This window comes from Haliotis rubra, unplaced genomic scaffold (assembly GCF_003918875.1).
Source record: "Haliotis rubra isolate DU_JTF1 unplaced genomic scaffold, ASM391887v1 Scf343, whole genome shotgun sequence".
NCBI lineage: Eukaryota > Metazoa > Mollusca > Gastropoda > Lepetellida > Haliotidae > Haliotis > Haliotis rubra.
Genome location: NW_025767017.1, coordinates 301,031 through 328,122, shown reverse-complemented (window position 1 = coordinate 328,122; position 27,092 = coordinate 301,031). Strand labels below are relative to the sequence as shown.

Sequence of the window (27,092 nt, the reverse complement as noted above, 5' to 3'; positions counted from 1 at the left end):
CACATTTATCCTAAGTATGGCGATACAAACATTTATTACAACAAATTCACATATTACACGTATTTCTTTGCTCCAAACCAATCGAAACCATTCTACACCTGTCTTCGCCAAGAGAACTTTAAGCTTGTTGTGTCGGTGACATGCGCCAGACGCTTGGAATTGTGCTTACCGTTGGACGTTTCACTCAGTAGTCGCACAACGTCTTTAGATCCACAACAACTAAACACTGCTACGAATCCCTGGCGGAAACGCTTGTTCATGAAACAGTATGTGATCGGATGAATACACGACGACAGATAGGCCAACAGGAATATGGTGGACTTGACAGTTAGGCTCACGCTGCGTCTTGCGCTGAGATAATCCATAACTGTCCAGGTGTTAACAAGGAACAATGGTGTCCAGCAGATGAAGTACTCCAATACCACAACGCACAACATCTTCATTACTCTTTTCTTGTTCATCAGGATCTTGTGGTAGTTCGCTTGCCGGAAGTTGGTCTGGAGTAGAAGCGGGTGAGTTATCTCCCCTGGGCCTCGTGGTTCGGTACGACGAAGGACGATGGGTGATGGTCCGCTGGAAGTTGTGGAATGAGGGTCCTTTACTACATATCGAACCGGTTCCAGTGACTCTACCTCTGAAATGGCAAGGTCAGTTGTTATGAGGATGTGTTTGTTCAATTTTAATGTCACATTAATTAACGTTTAGTTGTTGATGGGTCACAGAAGTTTAAAGCGCTGAGTGAGGATTTGAACTGACACCTTGAACTTAGGATATGTATTTCCACCTGTTAAGAGTGGACGGAGGGGTTATCTCCCCTTTGTTTTGCTTCCGGTGGAAGCCGGTGAGATTCCAGTAATTTCTAGGCGATTGTGGTGTGGCATGGCTTGTGCTAGAAAAATTCAGAACTGTATAATAGGTATATAAGGGATGGTTGTTGAGATGTATGGAGGGGACTACTTTGGATTTACGCTTATCTGCTGTCAACATCGACGTTTCAAGACCGATGTCTCAAGAGGTCTCGTCTACATTGAACTTTCAACAGATGACAACAAACTTCAATCAGTATATCTACAAGAATCAAAACTCTGGTGACTATAAACATTTATTTAATATTTTAGATTTGTGACCCAAAAGTATTGTATTTCGAAATCTGTATTGTCATTCATTGTAACCTTGTTTATTTATTTATTCAATATATAACTGAATATTATAGACTCGTTTCTGTGTTACTTTGCTTGTTCAAAGGGGACTGACAAGGCTTTTATCACAGCAATTTCTAAACCGTATCACAATTACAGTTAGATACATACAATGAAAAAGACGATAACTTCACCTGATTTATGACAAGTGTACTTTAACATAGAATCACGCACCCCAATGCCCTTATCTAACATGGTATGACTATGTGGCTGGGGTATTTACGATGCAGCTTTAAATTGCTATCAACCATGACTACCACCTACTGTTAGCTCTCGCCCGTAAAGATCCGGGTTATAAACTGTCATCAGCAACCCATGCTTGTCGTAAGATGCGACAAACGGGATCGGGTGGAGATGCTCCCTGTTTCATGTATGCCATCGTATCCCAATTGCGTAGATCCATGCTCATGTTGTGAGTCACTGGATTATCTTAACCAGACTTGATAATTTACAGACTGCCGTCATATACCTGTAATACTGCGGCGTTAGATGCATATCCCAAACGCGAAAATCGGTGCTCATGATGTTAATCACTGGATTATTTATCTGTCAAACACTTGAATAGATTACTTACAGATCGCCGTTAAGTAGCTGGAAATGTTTGCGGCCTTATACATCACACAAACAAACTATTATCTCAAATTTGCACATTAACTATGCACATTTGGATCAGGTACATGCGTACATGCAATTACAAAAGATACGGACCAAAGGATTCTTTCATCTTGTGGCATGGCAGATTAATTAGGATGAAAAGTAACAGGGTGATTCTTATTTGTTTTCGAAAAGTATAAGTACTTTTAATTACATTTCTTGCAAATGTGTTCTTTTGTATGTATTTGGATCAAATCGCAATAAGTCGGATCATGTCAGCAATATTCACTGCAGCCTGTAATAACAGACTGACGACCCACGTTATTAGATGGTGGTGGTTTACATGTCATATGCGATATCTCTGCTAATTCAAAAATATGACCTGGTAAAATAAGGTCACGATCGCAGTAGAAGTTACTCTTTCAACCAAAACCGGATCCGATGAATGTAGGATATTATACTAGATTCATACGTATTGTGATCCTTAGTTAGTAGCTCTATGCAATACTGCAGAGTTGTAAGCATCTACGACATGCGTCCCTCCGACATTGAATCCCGGTCACGCAAACGAAAGGGTTCAACTGGCGGCAAGTCCAACTCACTCACTCACTGTAAATAAACAAAAGAAACAATCACTGACCTGGTTTACCCGAAACGGGCGTTGGTGGACCCTGGGCGTTCAAATCCTTCCTTAGCTCATGGGCCACTCTACCATAGGAAGTCGCCATTATGATGAGCGGCATCAGCAACAACACAACGTCCAGCAGCCCTGTGTACAACTTCTCCGCCAGGGCGTTATCCCATATCTCCCGACATGCAAGACTTCCGCTGACAAGGGGGGTAACTTTGTTGTAGCAGGCAATTGGGACCATCAGAGTAAACGCAACTATCCAGATCCCGCATATGACCTTGTAGGAATGGGAGAGCGTTTGCCAACGTCGGGAACGTAATGGCTGACAAATTGCGTAGAAACGTTCCAGGGAGATCGCTACTAGCGTGAAGCAGCTCACACCGACTGACACCGCTGCAAAAAAAAGTAAATGCGTATAAGAATAATGGGATACTTGTTTTAATTCAGCCCTGGAGAGCGGAAGACCGGTGGTACGCTCCCCCACAGCGTCATACCGAATGACGTTGAAATATGGCACTTGTTAACGTGCGTGGCGCTTGGGTTTTAAGGGGGTAAAACACGGACTAGTCGGAATATTAAAATATTTCTGAGTGGTGTGTTATTGATGAACTGTGGCATGGTACTCTTGGTGGCCACCCACGCACTAATACGCACGCACGGTGTTACAACAAATGTTATACATTTCGTAAATATATTTTGGAGTTAGAAGTTTTTGTTGCTTATGATACCTTATTACAAAGCAAATGATATAACTATATACCCGCCCCATGGAAAAAGCATGCACCCACGTCAGTCAGTGAACCGTGACCCAATGGTTCGGATCGATTTGTCGGTACGATGTTAGTAAAAGGTCTTATTGAATTTCAGTTGATTTTAATGTTATAGAGATTTAAACATTCTGTAAGATAAATTCGTTGTAGCATTATGATTCGAGGTATACGGGATTTTATGCGTCCCTCGTTAGGTTTTATCCACCGAGACGGAGACCCCGTATACCGCTCACCACAATGCTACAACTTATAATATCACACATTGCTAAGCGCGGTGGGCGAGCTGTCTAAGGCGCCAGGCTAGTAATCCAGCGAGCTTGGAGGTGCCGGGATCGAGCCCACCTGTGACCGGCTGTAAAAAACATTCGAGTCAACTTTGTGTGCAGACTCTAGTACACAACCCTGTGCACTTAAAAGAACCAACGAATCCGTTGGTATATGACCAGATGGTGGCCATATGAATAGGTGCAAACACCTAGTTGCAGGTACAGCAACGTGCAGTAAACTTGGACAAAGTGCTGTGACTATGTGTCCGAGTCCACCCAGCTGTGAATGGGTACCTCGTAAGGATGGGAAAGCCACATTAACTCGGTGCGCCTAGTTGGCTGCAAGAGTTGTATACTCCCCAGGGAGTTGAGATTGAAAATACGGTGCCGCTGTAATGGACATCCAATGATCGAGCGAAAACAAAGCGTCTTTGAGCAGTTGTACTGGATATCAGCGCTATACAAATGTTTGTATGTACGTATGTTCTGTGTGTCACCGGATACTGTCAACCTTTTCTGCACAGAAATAACACAGAAAAATCTCATTCCACAAAACTCTTTCCGCAATCATGTACAATTCCGACATTTTCCAAGATATGTGTTGATGAATCAAGAGTACCAAGCCGCATTTCATTAATAACTCACCACTCAGAAATATTTAATATTCCGAGCCGACTAGTCCGTGTTAACTCAAATATGTATCAATATCTGTACATTTTGCATGAGTATGTGTTCATGAATCAATACCATTTTGGTCACAGATGCATCACTATGTAAGTTGCCTCCACATGTCGACCTTGAAACCTTTTGGAACCCACGCAATGGCCTTGAATACTGATTGAATGCGTGTCCTGATCAAACACTGTTTGACAAAAAGGTGTTGAGAAAGAAATTATTGTATTTTGCCTGAAAAGTTGTGTAAAGTAGATATCAAGGCTGGAGCGACTAGAATAGTTCCAGAACATCAAGGAAATTTGACGGCTGGTATCTTGACGTTATCCTTCTTGTCGTACGACCTTGCAGATAGTGTTTGTCATTCTGAATCTTCATGTGTGGAAAAGATGAGGTTGGTTAAAAGTCTATTGATTTGAAGCTTAAGTATGCTTCTTCCGGTGCTTTGATATCGTCCTGGCAGAAATGTTTTGTATTCACATGAAGACCAGCTGGGTGGAGAGCACAATATTGTTTGTGTGGATTCCAATTCCTTCCCTTTTAGGTCCTATTCCACAATCTTACTGGATGATAAAAAGTCAGGACGTCAAGCATTTCACACATTGTTTCCTCAATACTGAGTGAGTGATCAGTGAGTGAGTATAGTTTTACGCCGCTTTTAGCAATATTCCAGCAATATCACGGCTGGGGACACCAGAAATGGGCTTCACACATTGTACCCACGTGGGGAATCAAACCCAGGTCATCGGCTTTAACCATAAGGCTACTCCACCACCGCGTTTTCTTAGTAAACTTTAAGTTCATATAGTAGTTTTCGGGGCAATCGAACTCATTGGTGAGTTCTGGATGAAGGATCGAAGGTTTGTTGTGTGGGATAGGTTTGCAATCGGTTGAGAAACAAACAGTTTTGATATATTTGAATTTTGTTCGTTCGTGGGAGATAGAAGAAGAAGGACACCAGCAGCGATTAGATGAACGTGATTTACTTAATTAATTGTCATAGAAAGAATGTATCATTTACGTAGTCCGCGTCAACACAGCGATGTTTGACTGTAGGTGTAAACATGTGTTTGACTGTAGGTGTAAATATGTGTCTGACTGCAGGTGTAAATATGTGTCTGACTGCAGGTGTAAGCATGTGTTTGAAAGTGGGTGTAACCATGTGTTTGACTGTAGGTGCAAAAACTGTAGGTGTGTTTGACTGTAGGTGTAAACATGTGTTTGACTGTGGGTGTAAATAGGTGTTTGACTGTAGGTGTAAACATGTGTTTGACTGTAGGTGTAAATAGGTGTTTGACTGTAGGTGTAAACATGTGTTTGACTGTAGGTGTAAATATCTGTTTGACTGTAGGTGTTTGACTGTAGGTGTAAAATAGGTGTTTGACTGTAGGTGTAAATATGTGTTTGACTGTAGGTGTAAACATGTGTTTGAAAGTGGGTGTAAATAGGTGTTTGACTGTAGGTGTAAACATGTGTTTGACTGTAGGTGTAAATATCTGTTTGACTGTAGGTGTAAACATGTGTTTGACTGTAGCTGTAAGTAGGTGTTTGACTGTAGGTGTAAATAGGTGTTTGACTGTAGGTGTATGTGTTTGACTGTAGGTGTAAACATGTGTTTGACTGTGGGTGTAAATAGGTGTTTGACTGTAGGTATAAATAGGTGTTTGACTGTACGTGTTTATACTGTTAAGTATTTGACTGTACCAGGAAATAGCATGCTTTTATTGGTATTTGTCGGGTCATTATGTGTAAATAAGTGTTTAACTGTACCTGTAAATAATGTGATATATTCACATCAGACGTCAGGACGACTAATATAAGTATACTGTTCCGATATTATTGAATTTTTTGAAACACAAATATTCCCTGCAGACCGTTCCTTCTTTAGTCGTGCAATTCTCCAGGTAGACTCTCGTTACGTGCAGAGAGACCATAAAAAGTATACCCAATAGGCCTAGTGTCTGAGTTCGAAGTCCTGGCCTGCCTTAGGTTTTGAGGTTAAACTTCTAGGACTATACCAAGTGTGTTATGGCTGCTGCAAGTGCCACTTATACCATCATCTCATTGAGGTTGTTTACATGTACTAATGATGATATCCTCCTCAATTTGATCCTTGTCTGACACTAAACGCATCCTTCATCACTTAACTTGAGCGTACACATATTCTACCCATTACAAGGAACATTTGAAGCACCAGTGAAACCATCCATGACACCACCGCATCCATTTGCGTTTTGTGAATGGTCTGTATAATAATGATGAACACGGTTACAGACGGAATCGCTGCATTAGTGGATCAGCGCTTTCTCCAATTTCATCCTCAACTCCCTGAGGAATATACAAACCATTATGCCTATGAGGTGTGTCCAAGTGGACATAGAGTTTATATGGCTTTACTCTCGTTTATACCATTAACAAGCTCGTTATACTATCGCCTGGATACATTAACTGCACCTCGTGTAAACACACAGGCATGTACATTAACATATTTATGCATACGTAGTTTTCAAGAGGCGAAATGTGAGCCATGAAACAGAGTTAAACGCAGTAAAAATGTTGTTATCGATAAAAGTGTCATGTTTTCATATTCTTCAAGCTTCTAAAAGCCTATCAAAGACTAGAATCCCCCAAGATCTGTCGGCGAGCTGCAGCCATAAACATGTTACCGCTTGCCCGACTTTGGAATTTAACCTGATCTCACATGAAGATACAAATATAATCGCCACAAAGTTATTTCATAAGAATCTGCTAAGGAAATTCTATCTAATAAATACGAGTGATAAAACCCTTTCAACACTCACATGAGACCTCCACTATACACTGTACGATTTAAATAACATGTAAATATGTGTAAATGGGAAAATTGACTTCACATTTGTTTCTGATAAGTGCCAGTGTAGGGTCAGGATACGCTCACCTTTTCACTAACACCTGGTGTCATTACTATTTGATGGTATATAGACTTATCTTGCCTCACACATGAATGTCGTTTTCTGATTGTCTGAGCCCTCTTCTATTATTTTCAATGTACCCCGCTTACAAGCGAGTAACATTTTCTATGTACCTGCCGAACTCATTTGGTACTTCGTAGTAGTAATTCTTTAACTCGAAGAACACTGAATCACGTATGGTGTACGGAAATTACCGATGTTTTGCGAATGCAAATAGATGGAAGGGAGATAACTCTAAATTTGTTTTTCTTGTCGTCTGGTACTCCATATCATGATCCGATACCCGTGCTTCAAAGAGTTCATTATTACCATTGAGGTGTTCGGTAACATAAAGACGTAGTTCACTAGTCCCTCGGGGTCCGTGGATTGATGTACCCTCGATGTTTCTTTTTGTTCCCCTCGCCCTTTGGGCTCAGGGAACATACACATCCAGCGTACATCAGCTCTGTTTCCCCCTCGAGACCAGTGAACAACTTATAATGTTCATTATATAGCCGGAACTATACGAATCTGTTGAGCGATTCCTTAAGGATTTTGAACGGGTATTATTATTCATTATGAATCATTTGGAAAGTGATGACACCCGGTGTTGGAGAAAAGGTGAGCACATGCTGCCCCAACGGGGCACTCATCACAAAAGCATGCAAAGGCAAGTCAAATGTTGGCCTGGCTCGGTTTGCCAACTGAGCGTTGAAGAAACACCTAAAGCGATATAATTGTGCGTGTCCTGTCCTGATGATAGACTACGAATCAACCTGAGTGAGTGAGTGGGTTAGTTTTACGCCGCAATCAGCAATATTCCAGCTATATGGCGGCAGTCTGTAAACAATCGAGTCTGGACCAGACAATCCAGTGATCGACAGCATGAGCATCGATCTACACGATCGGGATACGATGACATGTGTCAACCAAGCCAGCGAGCCTGACTACCCGATCCCGTTAGTCGCCTCGTACGACAAGCATGGATTGCTGAAGATTCTAACCCGGATCTTTACGGGATAATCAACCTGAACGCAATTCTACGAGCGCAGTGTTAATGTGTACTGATTAAATTATCTCAACTGATTCAATGAGATAATCGGGCTACGATAACGAGGTCGTATTGTCACTTATTTTGGGGGCATGGTGGGCGAGCTGGCTAAGGCGCCAGGCTATTGACCCAGCGAGCATGAGGTGCCGGAATTTATCCCACCTGTGACCGAGTGTAAAAACCTTGAAGTCAACTTTGTGTGCAGACTCTTTCAGTGTTGTCACTACCCCTAGTTGCGGGTACAGCAACGTGCAGTAAACTTGGACAATGTACTGTGACAATGTGTCCCAGTCCACCCAGCTGTGAATGGGTACCTCGTAAGGATGGGAAAGCCACAATAACTCGGTTACGCCTAGTGGCTGCAAGAGGTGTTTACTCCCCATGGAGTTCAGATTGACAATAAGATGTGCCGTTGACATTGACATCCAATGATCGAGGGGGAAAAAATACCAGCGCCTTGAGTATGCACTAGTGCGTGGATATGTTCGCTATGTAAATATCCAATATATAAAAATTCAGTGATACATACATGTAATTTTCTTAGTTTTATTTACCCAAGTGGATTCTGTTTCAGTGGTTAATAGAGACAGGATATTATCTTGTCGTTTCTTATTTACTGCACTTTGGAAGAACTGATTTGCAAGATTAAAATTGCTTTGCCAGCCTCGTTGAACATTGATGGATCGACTTCATAGTCGTGTGTAAACAATGTTTCACATGTATCCAACTCAGAAATACACATCTATAGAGCGTTAAGTTGATGTGGTTTAACACCACTATAACTAATTATAGTCATGCTTTTTCTGACATTTAACTTCATCTTAAACTACAACCTTCACTTTCATAACTTTTTCAGTTTGATTTGATAATTTGCGGCGGGGGGTTATGTCACCTTAGTGACAATGCTTGTTCCAGTTAAGTCACGGCGTGTCTGCTTGATGTGGGAGGAAAACCCGAGGTAATGCAGCAATAGCCGTTCATCACTTTGTTGAATCTCAGAGGGGGTGCTGACAAATGTAAAAAGAATTAATCGTGGTTCTTTTCGAGTTGTCGGAAGTTTAACATAAACAGTCAACTTGAATAAACATTAACATGAGATAATAGCAGTCGAAAGTGTGCAAAATGCAGTCGTTCCGACAATCGTAAATTGACACCATAATCGTGTTCCTTTAAGGCGCTGGTGTAGCCCACTGGTTTAAGTACTTCCTCGCCACGCTCAACACTCTGTGGGTCAAACCTTATAATGGTTGTCTCCACTGTTATTCCCTTTTCGCGTGCCCATGGAGTAATAACTCATTTGCCTTATTGGTCCAGCGGAATCTGTTCCGTCAGACAATTGATACTAGCCGATGTTTACGTTTAAAATTAATATGAGCACATGCCAAGTCATATAACATGAGTGAGAGAGTGAGTTTAGTTTTACGTCGCTTTTTGCAACATGTATGTAACCAGGGCTTCATACATTATACCCATATGAGGAATCGAACTCGTGTCTTAGGCGTGAAGAGCGAACGTTGTAACCACTCGGTGACCTCATCGCCCAATACAACATGAGAATGATTCTAAATTAAAATATTGTTTGACCTTCTTTAACTTAAAGGAAGTTTTTTCTTAATCAGGAGAATAACACACGTGAAGTTGCTAGTGTAATTGAATGAGTTTGGTAAAATGGGTATCATGGCCTGTACCAGACTCGTATACGGACTTAAACATTGAAATTGCACTCATACACTGCTCGTAAAGTATTCAACACGTTAAACTCAAATATCATTTCGAGAGCCCAGACAAGCCTTTGTGTCCTGGTAATTAGCAATGTAGAAATAAAGTCTCAGCGTCCAAGACACGTTCAGGTAATGCCATCTGTGTAAATGTCACTGGGTTAAGTCAATTTAGTTTTCTCTTTGAAAGCTGGACAGAGCATTTCATCACAGACTATACTAATGGAACTCGTTAATGTTATTAAACCGAATATCAGATTACGTGTACTTTCATAGGGCTGAACACGTCTGAAATATACTGAAGTTACTGATACACATTTCTCTGTGTAGCGTTGTTCAGTTGCGACAGGACCCGCTATAGTGAGTTCGAATCCAAGAACTAATATAATCAATATGATGATCCTTGGTTTGTTTGATCCTTGGTTACCAGTTTTGGGGAACCTGCGAGTACGAGTATGCCAATGACGTATAGTGCACAGCATGGCAAGAAAAACAAGGCAATTCAAAGATTTGAACCCACGATTATAGGTTTCTGACACCCCAGTGGACGAGCAGCTCCTCGCAGTTAATTACAACTTTTTATATATATAAAAGGGCCTCCCGCATGGCCATTACAAAGATTTATATCGACTCCAAATTGTAGTTTTTCTTAAGTGAAAACATTGAAAACATGGAAGATAATACAATACAAGTGAATATCTTGCTACCCAACATTGTGCCCCTCCTGTAAGCCTCCACTTGACCCTCGGTATGCCCCTCCTGTAAGCCTCCATATGACCCTCGGTATGCCCCTCCTGTAAGCCTCCATGTGACCCTCGGTATGCCCCTCCTGTAAGCCTCCATGTGACCCTCGGTATGCCCCTCCTGTAAGCCTCCATATGACCCTCGGTATGCCCCTCCTGTAAGCCTCCATGTGCCCCTTCGTTATGCTCCTTCTGTAAGCCTAGGTATGACCCGTCGTGATGCCCCTTCCGTAAGTTAACAGGTGATAACACTCGATGCTCCTTCTGACGTCGCCTCATGTTGTTCCAAATCGAGACACTCCTTACTTACACGGAGTGCACAGCAGTGCACAATTTCTTAAAAATATATTAATGTCTCATGATATAGTTCAACGCCAGCTGTTCAAGGAGTCCTCTTGGAAAATGTAGACACGTACCTGAAAACCAACCTAATTGTGCTATCAGAAGTACTTGGTCTGGTTGCAAAACGAAGTGGAAGCTATGTTAAAGAGAGTATACGCGTAACTATGGATACGTGCACAGGAATTTTTCTCTCACGAATCGCGGTTGTGGATATGTTCTCTAGTTTTCATCACTTTACTATCCCGTAGACCAAAACCTTTATTATTCATTCCTTGAAAATACTTTGGAAGATGTGTTGCTGCTATTGCAGGAGTGCCAAGATTGATAATACGATGTACCTTTGAGAGTGACATACAATGATCGAGGGGAAAAATACCAGCGCCTTGAGCATGTACCAGTTGTGTGGATTTGTGCGCTATATAAATATCCTATAAAATAACAATAAATGGATAAATTCTAGGTTCTAAAACGAATATTTAGCCTAATAGGTTTAATCTGCATATATTATTCTGATTATGGAACTAGAGCTAACATAAAGTTTGTCCCGGAATATTAAGGGTCTTACCCTTATGTAATGTATTTTCTGAGTCTAAAAGTATAATTCTCAAGGTCCTGCCTCACAAAATACGACGCGAGGTCGACCCAAGGAACCAAGGAATAGAATATAAAAATTGTTCCTTCTTTTTCAAGTGTACATTACTTGACATGCCATTTCTTGATCAGATAGACCTGAGCAATTAGCTTTCGATTAATGATTAATGGACTGACAGATCGTTTAAATAACTAAATCGCCTCTCATATCTGAGGGAAAAGTAAACAGGCAAAACTAAACCAATTGGCCTGACTGTGCGCAAAGCTCCATAGAGATACTGGGAATATTAGCTTTTCTGCTGACTGATAGTATAGGTATGCGATGACACAGGTGTCAGTGTTTCCATGCGTACGTACGGGCTTGCGAACGTGTGCGTGTGTGCGTGCGTGCGTACGTGCGCGGGTAGTAGTCATGAAGTGTATTCATCGAGTAGTACATTGATTTTAAAGATCAAATGTTCCCTAAATATACGTCCGTCATTACCAACAGATCCATTTTAATAGTACCTGATGCCTTATTGAGTATTCGGCGCTGACAAATATTTGTCAAACTAGGTTGATTCAATTGAATCAGATATCATCTACGCTTTCACCAAAATCTAACATTTGGATTTGTCACATCAAAGATTTCTTTCTCCAATAATCTCATTTGACTTAACCCCAAACAGCTGCGTCTGTTCTGACTGCGACAGCCAAGGAAAGTCAATTGCTTCAAATGTCAGTTAACATCACAAGTTAACCACATCACGTGCGCGAACCAATGATTGATTATGTGCCACACTGGTGCTCTCGACCTGAATAAAGGAGACCAAGAGTTACTAGGTCACTGAAACAGAACTCTTCACTGTAATGAAATTACACGGACATGTAACTTTAGGGCTTAACCTGTCATAGTCATTCTCCCTCTGGAAATGAGGTTCTGCCTAATATTAAGTCTCCACTACTTGGCATCAGAGTAATGTGATCGCCCCCATCACATGTTTTCTGAGTCTGAATACTCCTGGAGGCAATTCTTTACCTTCCGAAAATGAAAAAGAATATTCATTACTTTTTCCTTTAGATAATCCGTGCCTATTTCCCAACAAGCATGGCCAGATCACATTAACTTGTTTTAAAATGTCGCATGCCAAAATTATCACTGCGTGAAGATTCAGGAAGAACTAAATCGGGACAATATCATCCTTCTTTCCCGTTGAATGTGTCACATTGGCGTGATTCCTTTAATACCTGAGGAAAAACTTAATATTAAACATGAGGTAAAAGATGGTTGATCTTACAATAACCCAGTCTCACAAAGAAACTTGTTTGGTCAGGTAGTGCCATGCGTGTTGAATAACAGGTCTGTTGCCTTATCTGTGTTATTCAAGACTATGTTGCTGATTCAAGACTATGTTGCATTAATGCTTTCCAAAGTTTTCGCATCAGTTAGAAAAATGATACCAGATGCCGTGTACAAGATAGATTTGCACTTGTTTTTTATTTTCAGGTAACCGATTTGCCCTTGCTCGTCTTTGTGGCGGGTGTCAACGGGAGGGCAGGGTAAACTGTATCATCACCATTTAAATTATAGTAATTTAGAACCAGGTGCTCGTAAAATATTCGGGGTCGACTTTGCCCTATTTTTCAGACATTTCTTACGATAGTAGTAAGGCTTTTGTGGCTTTCAAGAATTATGTCTACCATGCAACCCACACGAGATATTCAAAATGAAAATATGAGGATTGAAACAAATAATCCACATGTCATAAGTTCAAAAGGAATGAAAATATTAATAAAACTGAACTTGAATATGTCATTCAAACGGTTGTATTTGAATACAATAATATTCCTCGTATATACGAATTACACGAACAAGAGGTATGCTGAATAATCAGATTTTGTGGGTGAAAAGATTAGAGTTTGCTATTCAACTGAATAAAAACATGAACTAAATGTCAGATCCATGCCAAAAGACTTTTTTAAAAGTTTTTTTTAACACACAGAAACCACTGAGAGTTAAAAACAAGTAGATTTCTTTCATGTTGTCACGATGTTGAAGGTGTAAAATGTAAAAATCAATTTGCTTTTTATCAGGATTTCAAGGAGCGTCATATCACTCTTGCGCAGAAGTTGTTTGATCAACATTCAAATGTAGTCTCCATATTACGTATGGAAATACTTTTTCTGATTGGTGACTGAATAGTCAGTTTTGCCCTGAGTACTGCGCTGACAGACAGGTTACACATATCATATATATACTATTTTAGAAATGCTAAACTTCTCACTATTGCAATGGCAGTGATTTAACTGAACGCCAGTGAAATGCAGTTATAGCAGGATTACCCGAATATGTCCAGTTGCAATGCAAGAGCGATGCATCCTGATTGAATCATCTGCTACCTGTCAAGATGTCTGTGAAGCCGTCAGCGAGCCATACGGATAAATGCAAATGAGATCGATACACCCGTAAGATCAATTCTTCCTTGGAATTACAACGGGGGCAACCAATACAACATAACATGCAAACACACAAATAACATTACTAATACAAAACGCGGAAGAAATAACATGCAAATGCTGCTACCATCAAGTTTATATGGGCTTTCTGAGGACCATTGGTGCCTGTCTTCTCACAAAGGATCAGCCGTCGTGTGACAGTTGTTGGTTTGAAGATAAATGTCTGTCGCGACAGTGATTCAATATATATGATAAATGTCGTAAACTTGTCTCGTCGAATGACTCGAGTTATTGTCATCTCCAAATGAACTGCCGTTTCGATATTAAATGATGAATGTATTCTCATGGGGTACAAAAACGTGAGAGATTAATTCTGAAAAGCAAGTCTCGAAGCCCTTCTTGGTCATGTCAATAAGGAACATTAAGGAGGAAGTATATGAAAGTGCCGGTAATGACAAGGTTCATTTCATTAATATCATGATTACTGACTGCCCAAAGGCAGTGTGAATGACTACCTGGAAGATTATGGAAATAGCCAAGTCATGGCTCTTTCACTTCATTAACGTCATCTTTGGTAACATTTAATGTGAAAGAAAGTACGGAATTAAAGACAAAGACACTAGTGGGCGGCAGATCACAGGAAAAGAGTATATGCATCTAATGAGAGTCATCAGGTATGGTGTTATTTTGGATTTTGGCTACTTCTATTCCGATTTTGGCCCATTGCCATTTGGATACTTCAGTTCAGTAAAGACAAAAAGAATGCACTTCGGTATTTTTCAATACCTCAAAGCATAAAAAGTATCATTTAGCAAGTTTCAACACAAAATACTCAAAGGTTAAGGAGTTAAGAAAAAAGAGAACCTGACGCAGACAGACTGACGCTGATCACTTTATTCCCGTTTTTCAAATCGTGGGAATATAAATGCAGTGTGTATAAATAGAAGAGCAAGAAACATAATTAAAGAAAAAGTTCACTTTATGAAAATATTTTTTTCTGTTTAATTCCTGTTTTATTGCAGACGTTAAAACATAGAACTTCTTCTCTGTCAATGCAATGCCTATATGTTATTGTTCAGATCTGTTTTTGACTGGAAATTCAGCTTCCTACTTTCATAGAACGCTCACACTGGTGATGACGTCACTTCTGAGTAAACAAATATGTCGAATCGCCATCTTTATCATATGTCAAAACGGATATTTGTGGTAATCAATTCACATTTTGGTCCCCCTGCGGCTTGGATGGAATTGTTCATTTTATTTCACGCCACATATCGTCGCCTAAGGTAGGGTAATAAATACATTTGGGATTACTCTTGTCACGAAGAAGTGTAATTGCCGTTCAGATGCAGATCACCGAGATGTAAATATGGCTACAGCCGCACCCCCCTGACATTGCTAATTTGGCAGATGAACTGTATCTTGAGGAAGACCATCTTTGTTTTCGCTGAGGTTAATATTTTCCACCTTTACTCGTCATTTCATATATAATCGTCAGGGCTGGTTTGGACAATAGGTCCATTGGGACCGGAGACATGTAATCATATGGGTCTTCATTTTAGGCGGCTCTGTGCAATTAGCAAGGGTGCTTAAGACCTCTTGCGTCCAATATCCACTACGTATGTGCGTTGTAGAGTTAAAGTATTAAATATTTCTTGTATATCACTGACACGATATTTGATACATAGAAGAATACTTCGTAAAGTGCCGAATTTCGTTTGGTCTGGTTTTACCTTTTCCAAACCTTCAGCTTATTCACAATCTGCCTGAGGAACATTCACTGTTACAGAGCTGATAATGAAAAATCGAGTGCATGCTGATCCATTGACAGGGGTAGTAAAATGTAGCGCTTCCAGCAAACATTGCGTAACGTTAGGCTTTACAAACCCAATTGTGACGAACGTTGATGTTCGGTTGTCTCGAAGCGAAGGCGTAGTTCTTGCGTATTCCTTCTATATTGAATATTTTACCGTTGTGTTGAACCTCGGACAACACGAAGTATTTTTCGTACGTCATTTGGGAAAAAAATAATGTATTATAAAATATATTGTGAAAATGCTGTTTATTGTTTCTTAGCTAGTTTTCACTATAGTAATATATAAAGTTGACGTCGCGATTGGATGCACAATACAAGGAAAACCGTTACTCAGTTACTCACTGCCATCTCATTTGCCTTTGAGAAATCGTGTAAGTTCCGTTTTAAAAATGCTACATCCTAATGGCGGGGCGTCATGATTTTATTTTATGGCCATGGGACTTCTAGTTTTCTGGTATTTATATTTTTGTCTGGCAGTTTATGTGTGAACCCCAGTGTTTGGAAGCGCTGGTGCTGTGTACTGGTTAAAGTTAAAGACCCGGGTTCGATTCCCCACATAGGTGAAGCACATTTTTGGAGCCCCCTTCCGTGGAATGTTGCTAAAATTTGCGTTATGCTATTCTCATCCCCAACTCCAACCACCTGTGGTAGTGCTGAAATACTGACTCCCTCGCTGGCTTAACTCTATTTAACCCTCCCCTCCACGAATATTACTTTCACTCCTCGAATTATCTCCACTCACATATCAGGATATAATCACCCCGAATGACGCACACCACTACATGCAGTTTGTATTTCAGACATCATATCTAATTACGCGGGTACCATCAGCTCGGGCTTTCTGAAATGAGCTCTGCCTTTGTGCATTTATCGTGCTGGTATCTGTGAACTATTTCCTACACTCAAGACTTTGACATGCCGGGGTATAAATTATTGAAGATTGGAACATGTCGACGTCAACAGGAAAGCAGGTTTGACAAATTGGTGGCTGTGGTTCTAACTATCTCCCCTGATCGTACCAGACTTTAATCAGGAATGTCCACTGATGTGTGATCCTTGCTTCTTTAGCGGCTGACGAGATGACGGCCTTGACTCTAACAGGCGGTATTACTGCGTTAAGTCTATATTAACTCAGATTAACAAAGTTCTTGCAGCAAATACACACACAAATGTATGTGGACCGCACAGTTGAAATATCTGGCGCCAGTTCCTTTTAGCAACTGGACCATGTTCAGCTGTCTTCATACAAGTGTTTCAATACCACGACCATGTCGGACTCTTGGTGCAATGGCCACTCCTGACATGCAAGTACAATGAGAGCGCATTAAACCCCTAATGGCTCTGTGAGCTTTAGAATAGCCTATGAGAAAACACTATAATGAAATCAAGCAGGATCAATGGCGGATATTCCCAGAGGCCATACGTCTTTAATCTGACGTGAGAACCTAACACGGTTCCAAAGTATGAATAATTTAAGCTTTAATGATGTGACATAATAGGAAAGGCCGGAAAACAAAGATTAACCCACTTCTTCACATTTACTTTGTATTTGCACGCACCCTTAACCCTTATGTAACAGTGCGTGTGTGAGTTGGTTGTATTTGACACATCAGTTTTTCAGACCCGACAGATCAGGGTTAATATGTAATTCCTACCCAAACCAAGCTCACGAACGTGTTCAATGTTCTATCTTTATTTACAAGACCACAGGTGTCATCATTAAAACTACAATATGTATTGTTTTAATTTGACGCATCTTACAGTCCACTAAAGTTATATTGAATCCCATGAGTAAGTAAATTTAGATGTACCGCTATCTTTAATTGTAGTATTTAGGTTATTTTAATATTTGGCTAGATTTATCTAAAATTGCTAACATCTGAAGGAATTGTGTAAATCCAGCTTGGGTCCACGCAGGGAACAAATGTACTGTAAGTCCCCATGGTCCCTAGTATGGTGATCTACCTTCAGTTGTTGGCAATTCATAGCCTGTTTTTATATAGTTTTGTCTTCTATAGTTAAAAGGTTTTAGATTTTTATACTAGTTTTAAATCTATGTATGTGATCATTTGTTATTTTAGTGTCCTTTGTTGACAGTTTTTAGTTTGTTTAGAATTATTGTGGAATTGTATAAATTGACCAAGTGATAATATGGCTGAAATGCTGCCGGCGTGACTTAAATTAAACTCTCTCACTATATAATGAATAATATATATAATATAATACATAATGAATAAGGGAACACCACTTCATGTCAGTGTCTCCTTATGTATTCTCAGATTTCCTCCCACAGAGCTATTCAAAGCTGGTGATGAAAACTGGAAAATATTAAAGGAACACTTGAATTTTCCTGTGTTCCTTTATTTGTTTCCCTCAGTATATATGTAACATGTACACCAAATGGGCTATACCCCCAATACTAGTTCGATATATCCCACAGCGCGTTATAAACCGGTTTGTTATAAATACCGTTGTTTACCATATTTGGTTGACTTTTGCATTCGGGTTATAAATTATCGAAGAACATGTCGACGCTAACCGGAAAGCAGCTTTGACATAAACAAGGTCATAAATAGGCAAATATCTCTATAAAAGCATTATCTCAATCGCCATCATAATTGCTTCGGTAGTAATTTCAGTTCGTTTCAACCCATTAACAGTTTCATTAGCTGTGAACGGTAGTGCTCATTTCAAGTTAAGTGCGAATAATTATCTTAAAGGAAATCCTTTGAAATACTTCTCATTCTTTTCCGGTCGACGGAATCTATTCGGATTGGAGCTGTTAAGTGTCAGAAAGTCCTGACCTAGCGTTAACAGTGGTACCTGTCGTTGTCATTAACGTGCTACTGAATAATCACAATGGTTTCATTACATTGTCTTTAATAGGAATCGTGGTAGCAATTGCCATTGGTATGCCCGTACCTGCCTGGAAGGACATCGGGACCAACGCTTACTGGATAAAAATCTGGGTGAAGAAACAACAATCGTTTTTTCTAAAAGAAATATGTTTTGTATGTAACTTGGAACCTAGCCCATGTCTTGATAAGTCCATGTCCCTTGGCATTCAAACCCAATTTCTTTTAGTTCCAAGACCTATGTTTTGATGGATTTACATGTATTTACTGGCCCACTGGCGGACAGATACCAAAGGGAATATATCTTCTCATGTTCGAGCGCTTCAGTGATGCCTTTTTTTTATTTTGGTCAATGTTTTCTGTTTTTTTTGTGACAGAACATTGTTCATCTTTACCATCTAACATTTATCATTGTCTGACCTGCCTGTGGTAACAGGAACGATAAAAACGTGTCCCAGCATCCCTGACATTGGTATGCGTCACTCGTCAAAAACATTAATCAAAGTTGCATCGCCTCTGGTTTATCAAGCTTTCAACTCTTCAACCGTCGACTGGAAAGAACATGAGACGTTTCCAATGTAATTACAAACGAAAAATGTCATTCTGTTTAATTTCTGTCGATATGTGTTTTGTTCTTGTCGATGCTGTCGTAATTAATGTTGTTGCTTTTTTCATTCTGAAAAGCAGATAGCTCTGCGATAAGACATTTCACATGTGTTTAAGCTGGTTTATAGAAAGGCTGGAACGGCTCCAAGAAAACATCAATGTCACACATTGTACCGTTTAGGCCGTTTTTATGAGTAAAAATCTTTACGAAGGTAGTTTTCAACTAAAGAGTAAAACTGAAAACCGACTGTTCGGAAATTGTATTAATTGCTGGGAGCGTCATGGCATTTCTTACTTTGAAACCCTGATAAAGTACAAAACAACATTACTTCATCAAAGCCCTTCATAACGTGACTGGGGGCGGTGGGGTAGCCTAGTGGTTAAAGCGTTGGCTCGTCACGCCGAAGACCCGGGTTCGAATCCCCACATGGGTACAATGTGTGAAGCCCATTTCTGGTGTCCCCCGCCGTGATATTGTTGGAATATTGCTAAAAGCGGCGTAAAACCAAACTCAGTCAGTCATAACGTGACTGACCGCCTCCGTGTTGTAGTGGTTACAGTGTCCGCCCGGAGAGCGGAAGGTCGCGGGTTCGATCCCCGACCGCGTCATACCAAAGACGTTAAAAAATATGGTACTTGTTGGTCCCTGCCTGGCGCTCGGCATTAATGGGTACAACAAGGACTGGTCGGCTCGGAGTCAGTATAATGTGTCTGAGCGGGGTATTCATGCTTCACTGCGGCATGGTATCTCAGTGGACTAGCACTGTAAAACCAGCTTCAGTCTGGGCTAGTACAAGCAGCCGCACATACACATACACACGCATGCACGTCGTCATATGAGCGAAATATTCTCAAGCACAACGTTAAATCAAATTTCACCTCACCTCCTAACGTGACTTGAAACAGTGTTTTCAGAAACGGCATGCTCCTGCAGGATTTGAAGTGTAGAGAAGTTAGTTTGAAGAACTTGATAAATCCTCGACAACGGCAAGGTTTCTACTGGAATCCTGGGTTCAATTTCGGTGAAATATGGTAGATGTAATACGTATTCGTATGTTTGAATGTTCATACCAATAGCCTAAGAGCGGGGGGACAAAGGGATGCGGGATGAAGATTACAGAAGATGGTTTAGATAAAACATTTTACAAAGTCAGAAGATCGAATGAAATAATGTAGGCGGACGCAGCAGTAATTTAAATCCCATTTTAAATACAGCATGAAAGATTATGGGTCGTGTCTCAGAGCAACAAGTAAAGAAGATTAAAGGAAAATATTGCCTGACGTCAAATGTCAACTGGCATGATATTATGAGGTTTCGGTTTGAGAGTTTCTTTGGGTTTGGGTTTCTATGTTGATGTTCTCTGTGGTAACAAGATATGTATTCCATCTCGATCTGCATCCGTGGTGGTTGATGTGATACATACTAGGATTGTCCCTGTCTGTTATTACACAGGTGAAAAAAGTCCGGCTAGATGAATAAAGCCTAACAAGGGACGCATAAAACCCCATATACCCCTCATCACAGTGCTACAACTTATAAGACATGGTCTAATACAGGGGTTATACTAGTGTCCAAACAAGGCCTGTGCAGGGACTACAATGGTGTTTACACAAACTATATTGGGTCGACATACATGTAGGGTGACACGGGGACTATACATTGTCTACATATGGTCTTTACGGTGAATATACAAGGTCTTTACAGGATTGTTTATGCAAGGCTTTCAACGTCTAAATAAGACTGGGATATTGCTAAAAGCGGCGTTAACCCATACTCACTCACCCACTCCAGAAAAAGGGTTATTGAGCGGCAAAACGAGGACTAAAAGGGATCAAACGGAAGCTACACAGTTGACTATTCAGTATGCACACATTCCCCTAAAAAGTGGCATGTCATGCAATAACACTTTAAAACCATGTATTAGAATAATGATGTTGACGACAAACACTCAAAGTGTATGTCTGTAGAACATAACGCGAAAACGCATCTGATAGTTTGAACGTATCGTACGTTGTGGCGCCTCACATGTGCTGAGGGTGTCATTTTTTATTTAGACTCTTTTGAGGAAGGTCGTTTAATCTCTGTGGTCTATCATTTATATTGATCTCATTGATGCTGCTATTCATACATCATGATTAGCTACGTTTCATTCAGTGTTTGTCTGCGACGCGGAAAGCGTGTACCGGCTACTAACGTGATGGAAACTGGCAGAGGTCAACACGTTTCTGGTCTGTGATTAGCAGACTTAGTCACGGTCATGCCCAAAGTATTACAACCGACCTGTTCCGAGCGTCTCAGGTCAAAGACAAGAAGACGAGGTCGATTGATACGAACCCAGGTTCCATGAAATCGAGCTCAAACGGCGAATCAAATTGCTACAAGCTTTCATCAGACCAATGGAGTATGAGTTATGAGAAATCGTTTACATGCAACTCATCTCCATGCTCTGTGGCCACGTGCTGTGCAGTCCCTTTCAAAGCCTCATAGTGCAGACAGAGGTCAATAGTCTACGCAACTGGCGTGCTGGTAACAGTCACAGTGAGCTTCCTTGATACCTTTGGTCTGGCAACGTCTAAATGATCGACACGCCAATGTTTGGACCAACGCTTTGTCTTTCACTACATCAACGGAAGCGTTTATCGTGTATGAAACTTCAATGCTAAATTCCAGCACCACATCAACCAAGGAATGACATGATCAGAGATGAGCCCTTTTGCTCGTCGAAAACGTCCAGGGCATTATCTTGAGAAACGCTATAGACCGCCGACCACGTGGGTTGATCTCGGCCATGCGCTGCTAGAGGAGGGGGACAGGTTGCCTTCAATCGCTATATGATAACATGATTACATGGGTGACAAGTCGTGATAGTTTACTTCTGATCCACAAAACATCAATTTTGCAATCTTACCCCCATCGTCCTTCTCTAACTGTTGGTGCTCTAGCTCTTCCGTTTTGCATCACTAAAGGCTGTAATAAGTTGTCACTTCGTTCATTATTACCATACAACAATGACTAGGAACTAATATCTCTCACAATTTTCTCATATTTCTAAGCATCCCTTCTAAATATTATACCAGACACATATACAGTCATGGAACTAGATATGCCAAAAGCATGGGAAGATTGTTTTCAAATAGTGCGAGGACTAAGAATATGGCACAAGTTTAATGCGTAAACCCATTTCCAAAATTCTTATTTCTTACTTGTGACTGCTTTTGAATGTTTTAAACCTACCAATTAAAAAAAGTAAGTGGTACGCCCACCTTCGGGATAAGATGGTACCATCCCTACTTAATAAAGATTCAAAAACACAAGTCTATGGCAAAGGACTCCGCTTCTAAGCAGATATTTCTTATAGTATGAAATGGGTTCAACTTCCTTCGCTTCTTAAATGACTGCAATCAGTTATGTTGACCATCTGCACGTTGTCGAATTCAAGAATGTGTTAAACATGCAGATTCTGTTTGTGAAGGAAGGGGTGGGGAACAGTTTAGGGCAGGACATGTTACCCTTTTGTACACTGATTGCCAGTGATCATTCATCGATGTATTTTTCTCCCGTTTAACATTTTAGGCATGATGAAATCTGTTTCCGCTGATAAACAAGATTGATTAATGTTATTACATGTGAGGAAGGCGTGATATTTTTCATCAATATTTCTGCTCGGTTTGTTACAACGTTGCCAAACTGGCAACAAACTGGATACAAATTTCTATCTATGCTTCCGTAAAAAGTCTTCGTAAAGTTACGTTACCCCGGGAAAGATTGCCGTAATTTAAAGTGTTCTGAAGGACACCAACATCCAATTATAAACACCGTAGCTGCTTTTTGTTTATGCATTGTTATTGTTGGTTTATACATTTATACATGTTGCTAGACAAATCTATTCCACATTTTTACTTTGAAGCAGCTGAATCTCTGTATTTCTGAACAGCGGTAACTGGAAATCAACAACTGAATTTCATGCTTCATCGACCATTTGTCTGGTTTCGTTGCAGGTCGCCATCACTTGGAAGGAAAGCTAAAAACAGCGTCGGGTCCTAAATGTTTACTTTTTGCAGAAAACTTGAATGGCGGCTGCTACCGGTAGGGCAGAACATGCTTAGCCTTTTCAAGAACACCTGGTGTCATCACTGATTTTCAGTGGTTCTTTCATATAATTTTCATAGCGATTTTGCCTGTTACATCAAATGGAATATGCTTCTGGGCATAGTCGAGAATGGTATTCCTTCCCACTGACGTTTTATATATTCATAAGTGTATCAAAGATTGACAGACGAAGACTAAGCAAATGGTCAAATGGTTCTTCATATTTGATACGATCGACATGCATATTAGAAAACAGTATTTATCTTTGACACCTAGTTTGATTAGTACTTTCACACATTGTGAAAACAGCACCACACAAATATTTACAACATGCAAGCACAAAGATCGGGTGTGTGTGGTGTGACAAATAATAAAAGTGGAATTTCATACTTTCGAAAAAGCTCTACAAATCCGATAAAAAGAATGTTGCGCGGTTATATGATAGCTTCACTTTATACCTGACACCTGGCAGTCAGTATGAAATATATGACTGAATACATTGGTTGATTAATGTTTCTTTCCCAGGATTCGAAACAGCAGCATGTCATCACAGGCAACGTGTTAAACTTTAGTCGACGGATTGGTTCGATAATTTTGATCTATACATCTGCTGTACAAGCCTCTAGTTGCTCATTAAAGCGGCAACTGCAGGCGATGATTTGACCGTAACATTATCGGAAAACTTCTGCTTGCTGTTAAGCGGGGCGATAGCTAAGGTACTCGGGGTCTCTTACTAGCATACTACAATGTAAATGATAGTCACATAGTAAAGATATAGCTAAACTGATAATGATAATAACACATCGTTCACCATACGCCGTACGCCATGCTTTGGCTACCGAAACCAAATGATATGATTCTCAGAGATATATCTAGAAACACATCTGCTGATTTCAAAGATGTAGCTTTATTCAATCAATGTATATCAAGTATCTGTAACAGCTGTCATATTTGCATAGTAAATAGAAGAAGTAAATAGGTTTCAATAGTGATCAAAAGCTACATGCGCAAAAATACTGATAATTTCGACCACTTTTCATGTGACGATGTTTGATATTTTCTAAAAACACTTTCAGTTCTGACAATGAATATTCCTAATCTATATTATGCTTAAAACTGTTAAATGTAACAGAGTTGTCATATTTATTAAAATGCAACACAGGTGTCATGTTTATCAAAACGTAACATAGTTGTCATGTTTATCAAAACGTAACACAGTTGTCATATTTATGAAAAAGTAACACAGTTGTCATATTTATCAAAACGTAACACAGTTGTCATGTTTATCAAAACGTAACACAGATGCCATATTATTAAAACAAGCCTAGTCAAAACCAAAACTATTCCAGACTTACCTTGCAGGTACCTGATGAGAGCACACATAACGGCTCCAAACACAAAGTCCTGCAGCAACAACGGTATCAACGTGAACGGCATGCAGAATACAGCCAGGAGAAGATCACTAATTGCTAAATTCAGCAAGTAGACATTGGTAATGGTTCTCATCTTCTTGTGTTGGAAAAGCGTTAAAACTACTAAAGAGTTTCCCACGACTGACAACAGAAAAATCACAGCATATGGTATGCACATTTCCAGTGAAATCCCTCGATGAGGAATTTTAAAATCTATACAACTGTTAAATCTTGGGTCTGACATGATGAGAGCATTTTCCTCCGCGGAAACAGGTGTCCTTCGTGAAATATTGTGACAAAATGCCTCTGCATCACAAGTTGTACAGTTATCCATAGTTTCTGCCTGTGGAGTTTCTCCGGTAACAATAACTTCCACAGCTATGCTTTCAGCGCCGTAGCTCCCAATGACTGAACGACCATATGCAGGCCGACCACCTCTTGCACTGACTATTTCATATCGATTATTGTCCGTTTAAACTTGCAAGGTGCGGGGTATGAAACTTTCTCTCCGAGTATTCATCCGCGTTGGTTCCAGACAAACGGATCCTTGCACGAAACACTCAGAAAACACATTTCAAATAAATACTTGTCAAGATGTTTTTCCGTTACATATGACTCCATATGGTGTAATGCTACTTTTCAGATTCTTCACGACTTGAACGACGGCTCCACCAAGCTGCAAACAAAAGCAATAAACATTAGTTAAACACTTATGTATGACACACGTGAACTATACTGGTATAGACTGGGAGAGGGGCAGTGGACCACCTAACGTGCGCGTATCCATGGCAAGACTGACGTAAACGGTGAGATTTTTTTAATAACAAACAGCTGGGTCTTGTTGTTGTTCACGGCTGAGCAGCGAAACCATCACAAAGCTTGTATACATTTCCAGATTATAGCTAATCAAAGAGACTTCATCAAGAACATCCCTCAGGAGACGATGGGTATTGGATATCTCTAGAGGAAGTATTGAACGTATAATTAGGATATACTGAAGTAGCTTTCCAGTGATGTTCGTTACCGTAGGTCAATATTCGACAGAGGGGATTGCTTTGCGGCGCCTGTAGTCCAGATTACTTAAAGTGATCCTGAGAGTTGACCAGTAGTGGACAGTGGACGTCTTCTAACCTTTTTGAGAGATTATCACGAAGGCAAGCAAGAAAATCGCAGTAGCAGCTCTATATATGTGTGTTATGCTTATGAGCCCAGCAACGTTTCATTGCTGTAACTGCGCAGACTGACATAAATTATGCAGACTGTATAACAGCTTGCTACAATGGACTATGTAGTAACGACTCGACACATGGTGGTGTACATTTGTGCGACCGTAACATACTTCATCGAGTGTAAATTCGTGACGTGTTTCATTGAGTGGTTTTGTATTGTGAATATTGTAACACCTGTAACTGAAACAGGCTCTCGTAACACTCGGAGAACAATATCCTGGCCTTTGAGTGCATGAATATGTAACCCATTAATGTTTGGCCATTACACTGTCCTGGTCTCAAAGATGTCACGTCACGTAGGGGACACATTCGGAAAAGTAAGATTATATGGTGATTTGACGGAAGATATTTAAAGTTGAAGGTTGTACACTCTGTCTTTACACAGAACAGAAACAAACTGCACACAGTCTAATGCCCTAAAGTGCCCGTTACTACTACTACTACTAGTGAGTGAGTGAGTGAGTTGGGTTTTACGCCGCTTTTAGCAATATTCCAGCAATATCACGTCGGGGGACACAAGAAATGGGCTTCACACAATCTAGCCATGTGGGGAATCGAACTCGAGCCTTCGGCGTGACGAGCGAAAGCTTTAACCACTTCATTATGATTATATATATCAGTGGATCAGTCTGCTTTCGATTTCAATTCTCAGCTCCCAAGGGAGAATACATATTAGTGCCGGATTACAACCGACGAACTGTGCTGACAGTAAAAAAAACAACAAGAAAAAACCCAACATCTTTCGTATCTGGGAAATATTGTGATAGTGAGAACCCATGCAAGAGAATGTATACAAATAAAGGACTTAGTATACAAAAGTATGTTTGATTGTCGCCAAATTGACACAAAAAGATTTGGCTTTTCGATGGTAACATATTAATATAATACGGTTGTTATCGATGCGTTGGCAATATAGCATCGATTCCATAACGCGTTCATGGTCAAATCAAGTGCTAAATGTATGCTTTTAGTATTCGTACCGCTGAATGTGACGCAATTTCAGAATGGTGTGTGCCCCATGTTATAGAGATCGCACGGTATATACGTTCGGAAACAATTAGTTGTAATATAAATGATATCTTACCCATCCTAAAATCGCAGTGGTTTAGCTTCGAATCGACATACATTTCGTCTATCTATT

The 27,092-nt window shown here is 40.3% G+C and overlaps 1 protein-coding gene across 1 annotated transcript; it reads right to left on the bottom strand.

Annotated features, from left to right (window-relative positions):
- LOC124284730 (cholecystokinin receptor type A-like) lies at positions 1-25,955 on the bottom strand. Its single transcript, XM_046720835.1, has 4 exons — positions 25,747-25,955; positions 24,666-25,398; positions 2,434-2,817; positions 1-634 (listed from the first exon to the last, which is right to left on the bottom strand). Exons 2-4 carry the CDS (start codon positions 25,054-25,056, stop codon positions 93-95), a joined length of 1,317 nt encoding a protein of 438 aa, XP_046576791.1. The 5' UTR covers positions 25,057-25,398; positions 25,747-25,955; the 3' UTR covers positions 1-92.
- Positions 25,956-27,092: the final 1,137 nt, after the last annotated feature.

Coding starts and splice junctions, on each gene's coding strand:
- LOC124284730 (XM_046720835.1), bottom strand. CDS start 25,056: ATGGATAACTGTACAACTTGTGATGCAGAGGCATTTTGTCACAATATT. Junction 2,818..24,665: donor TCTCATCAGGTACCTGCAAG/GTAAGTCTGGAA, acceptor TTTTTTTTGCAG/CGGTGTCAGTCGGTGTGAGC. Junction 635..2,433: donor GCCCGTTTCGGGTAAACCAG/GTCAGTGATTGT, acceptor TTGCCATTTCAG/AGGTAGAGTCACTGGAACCG.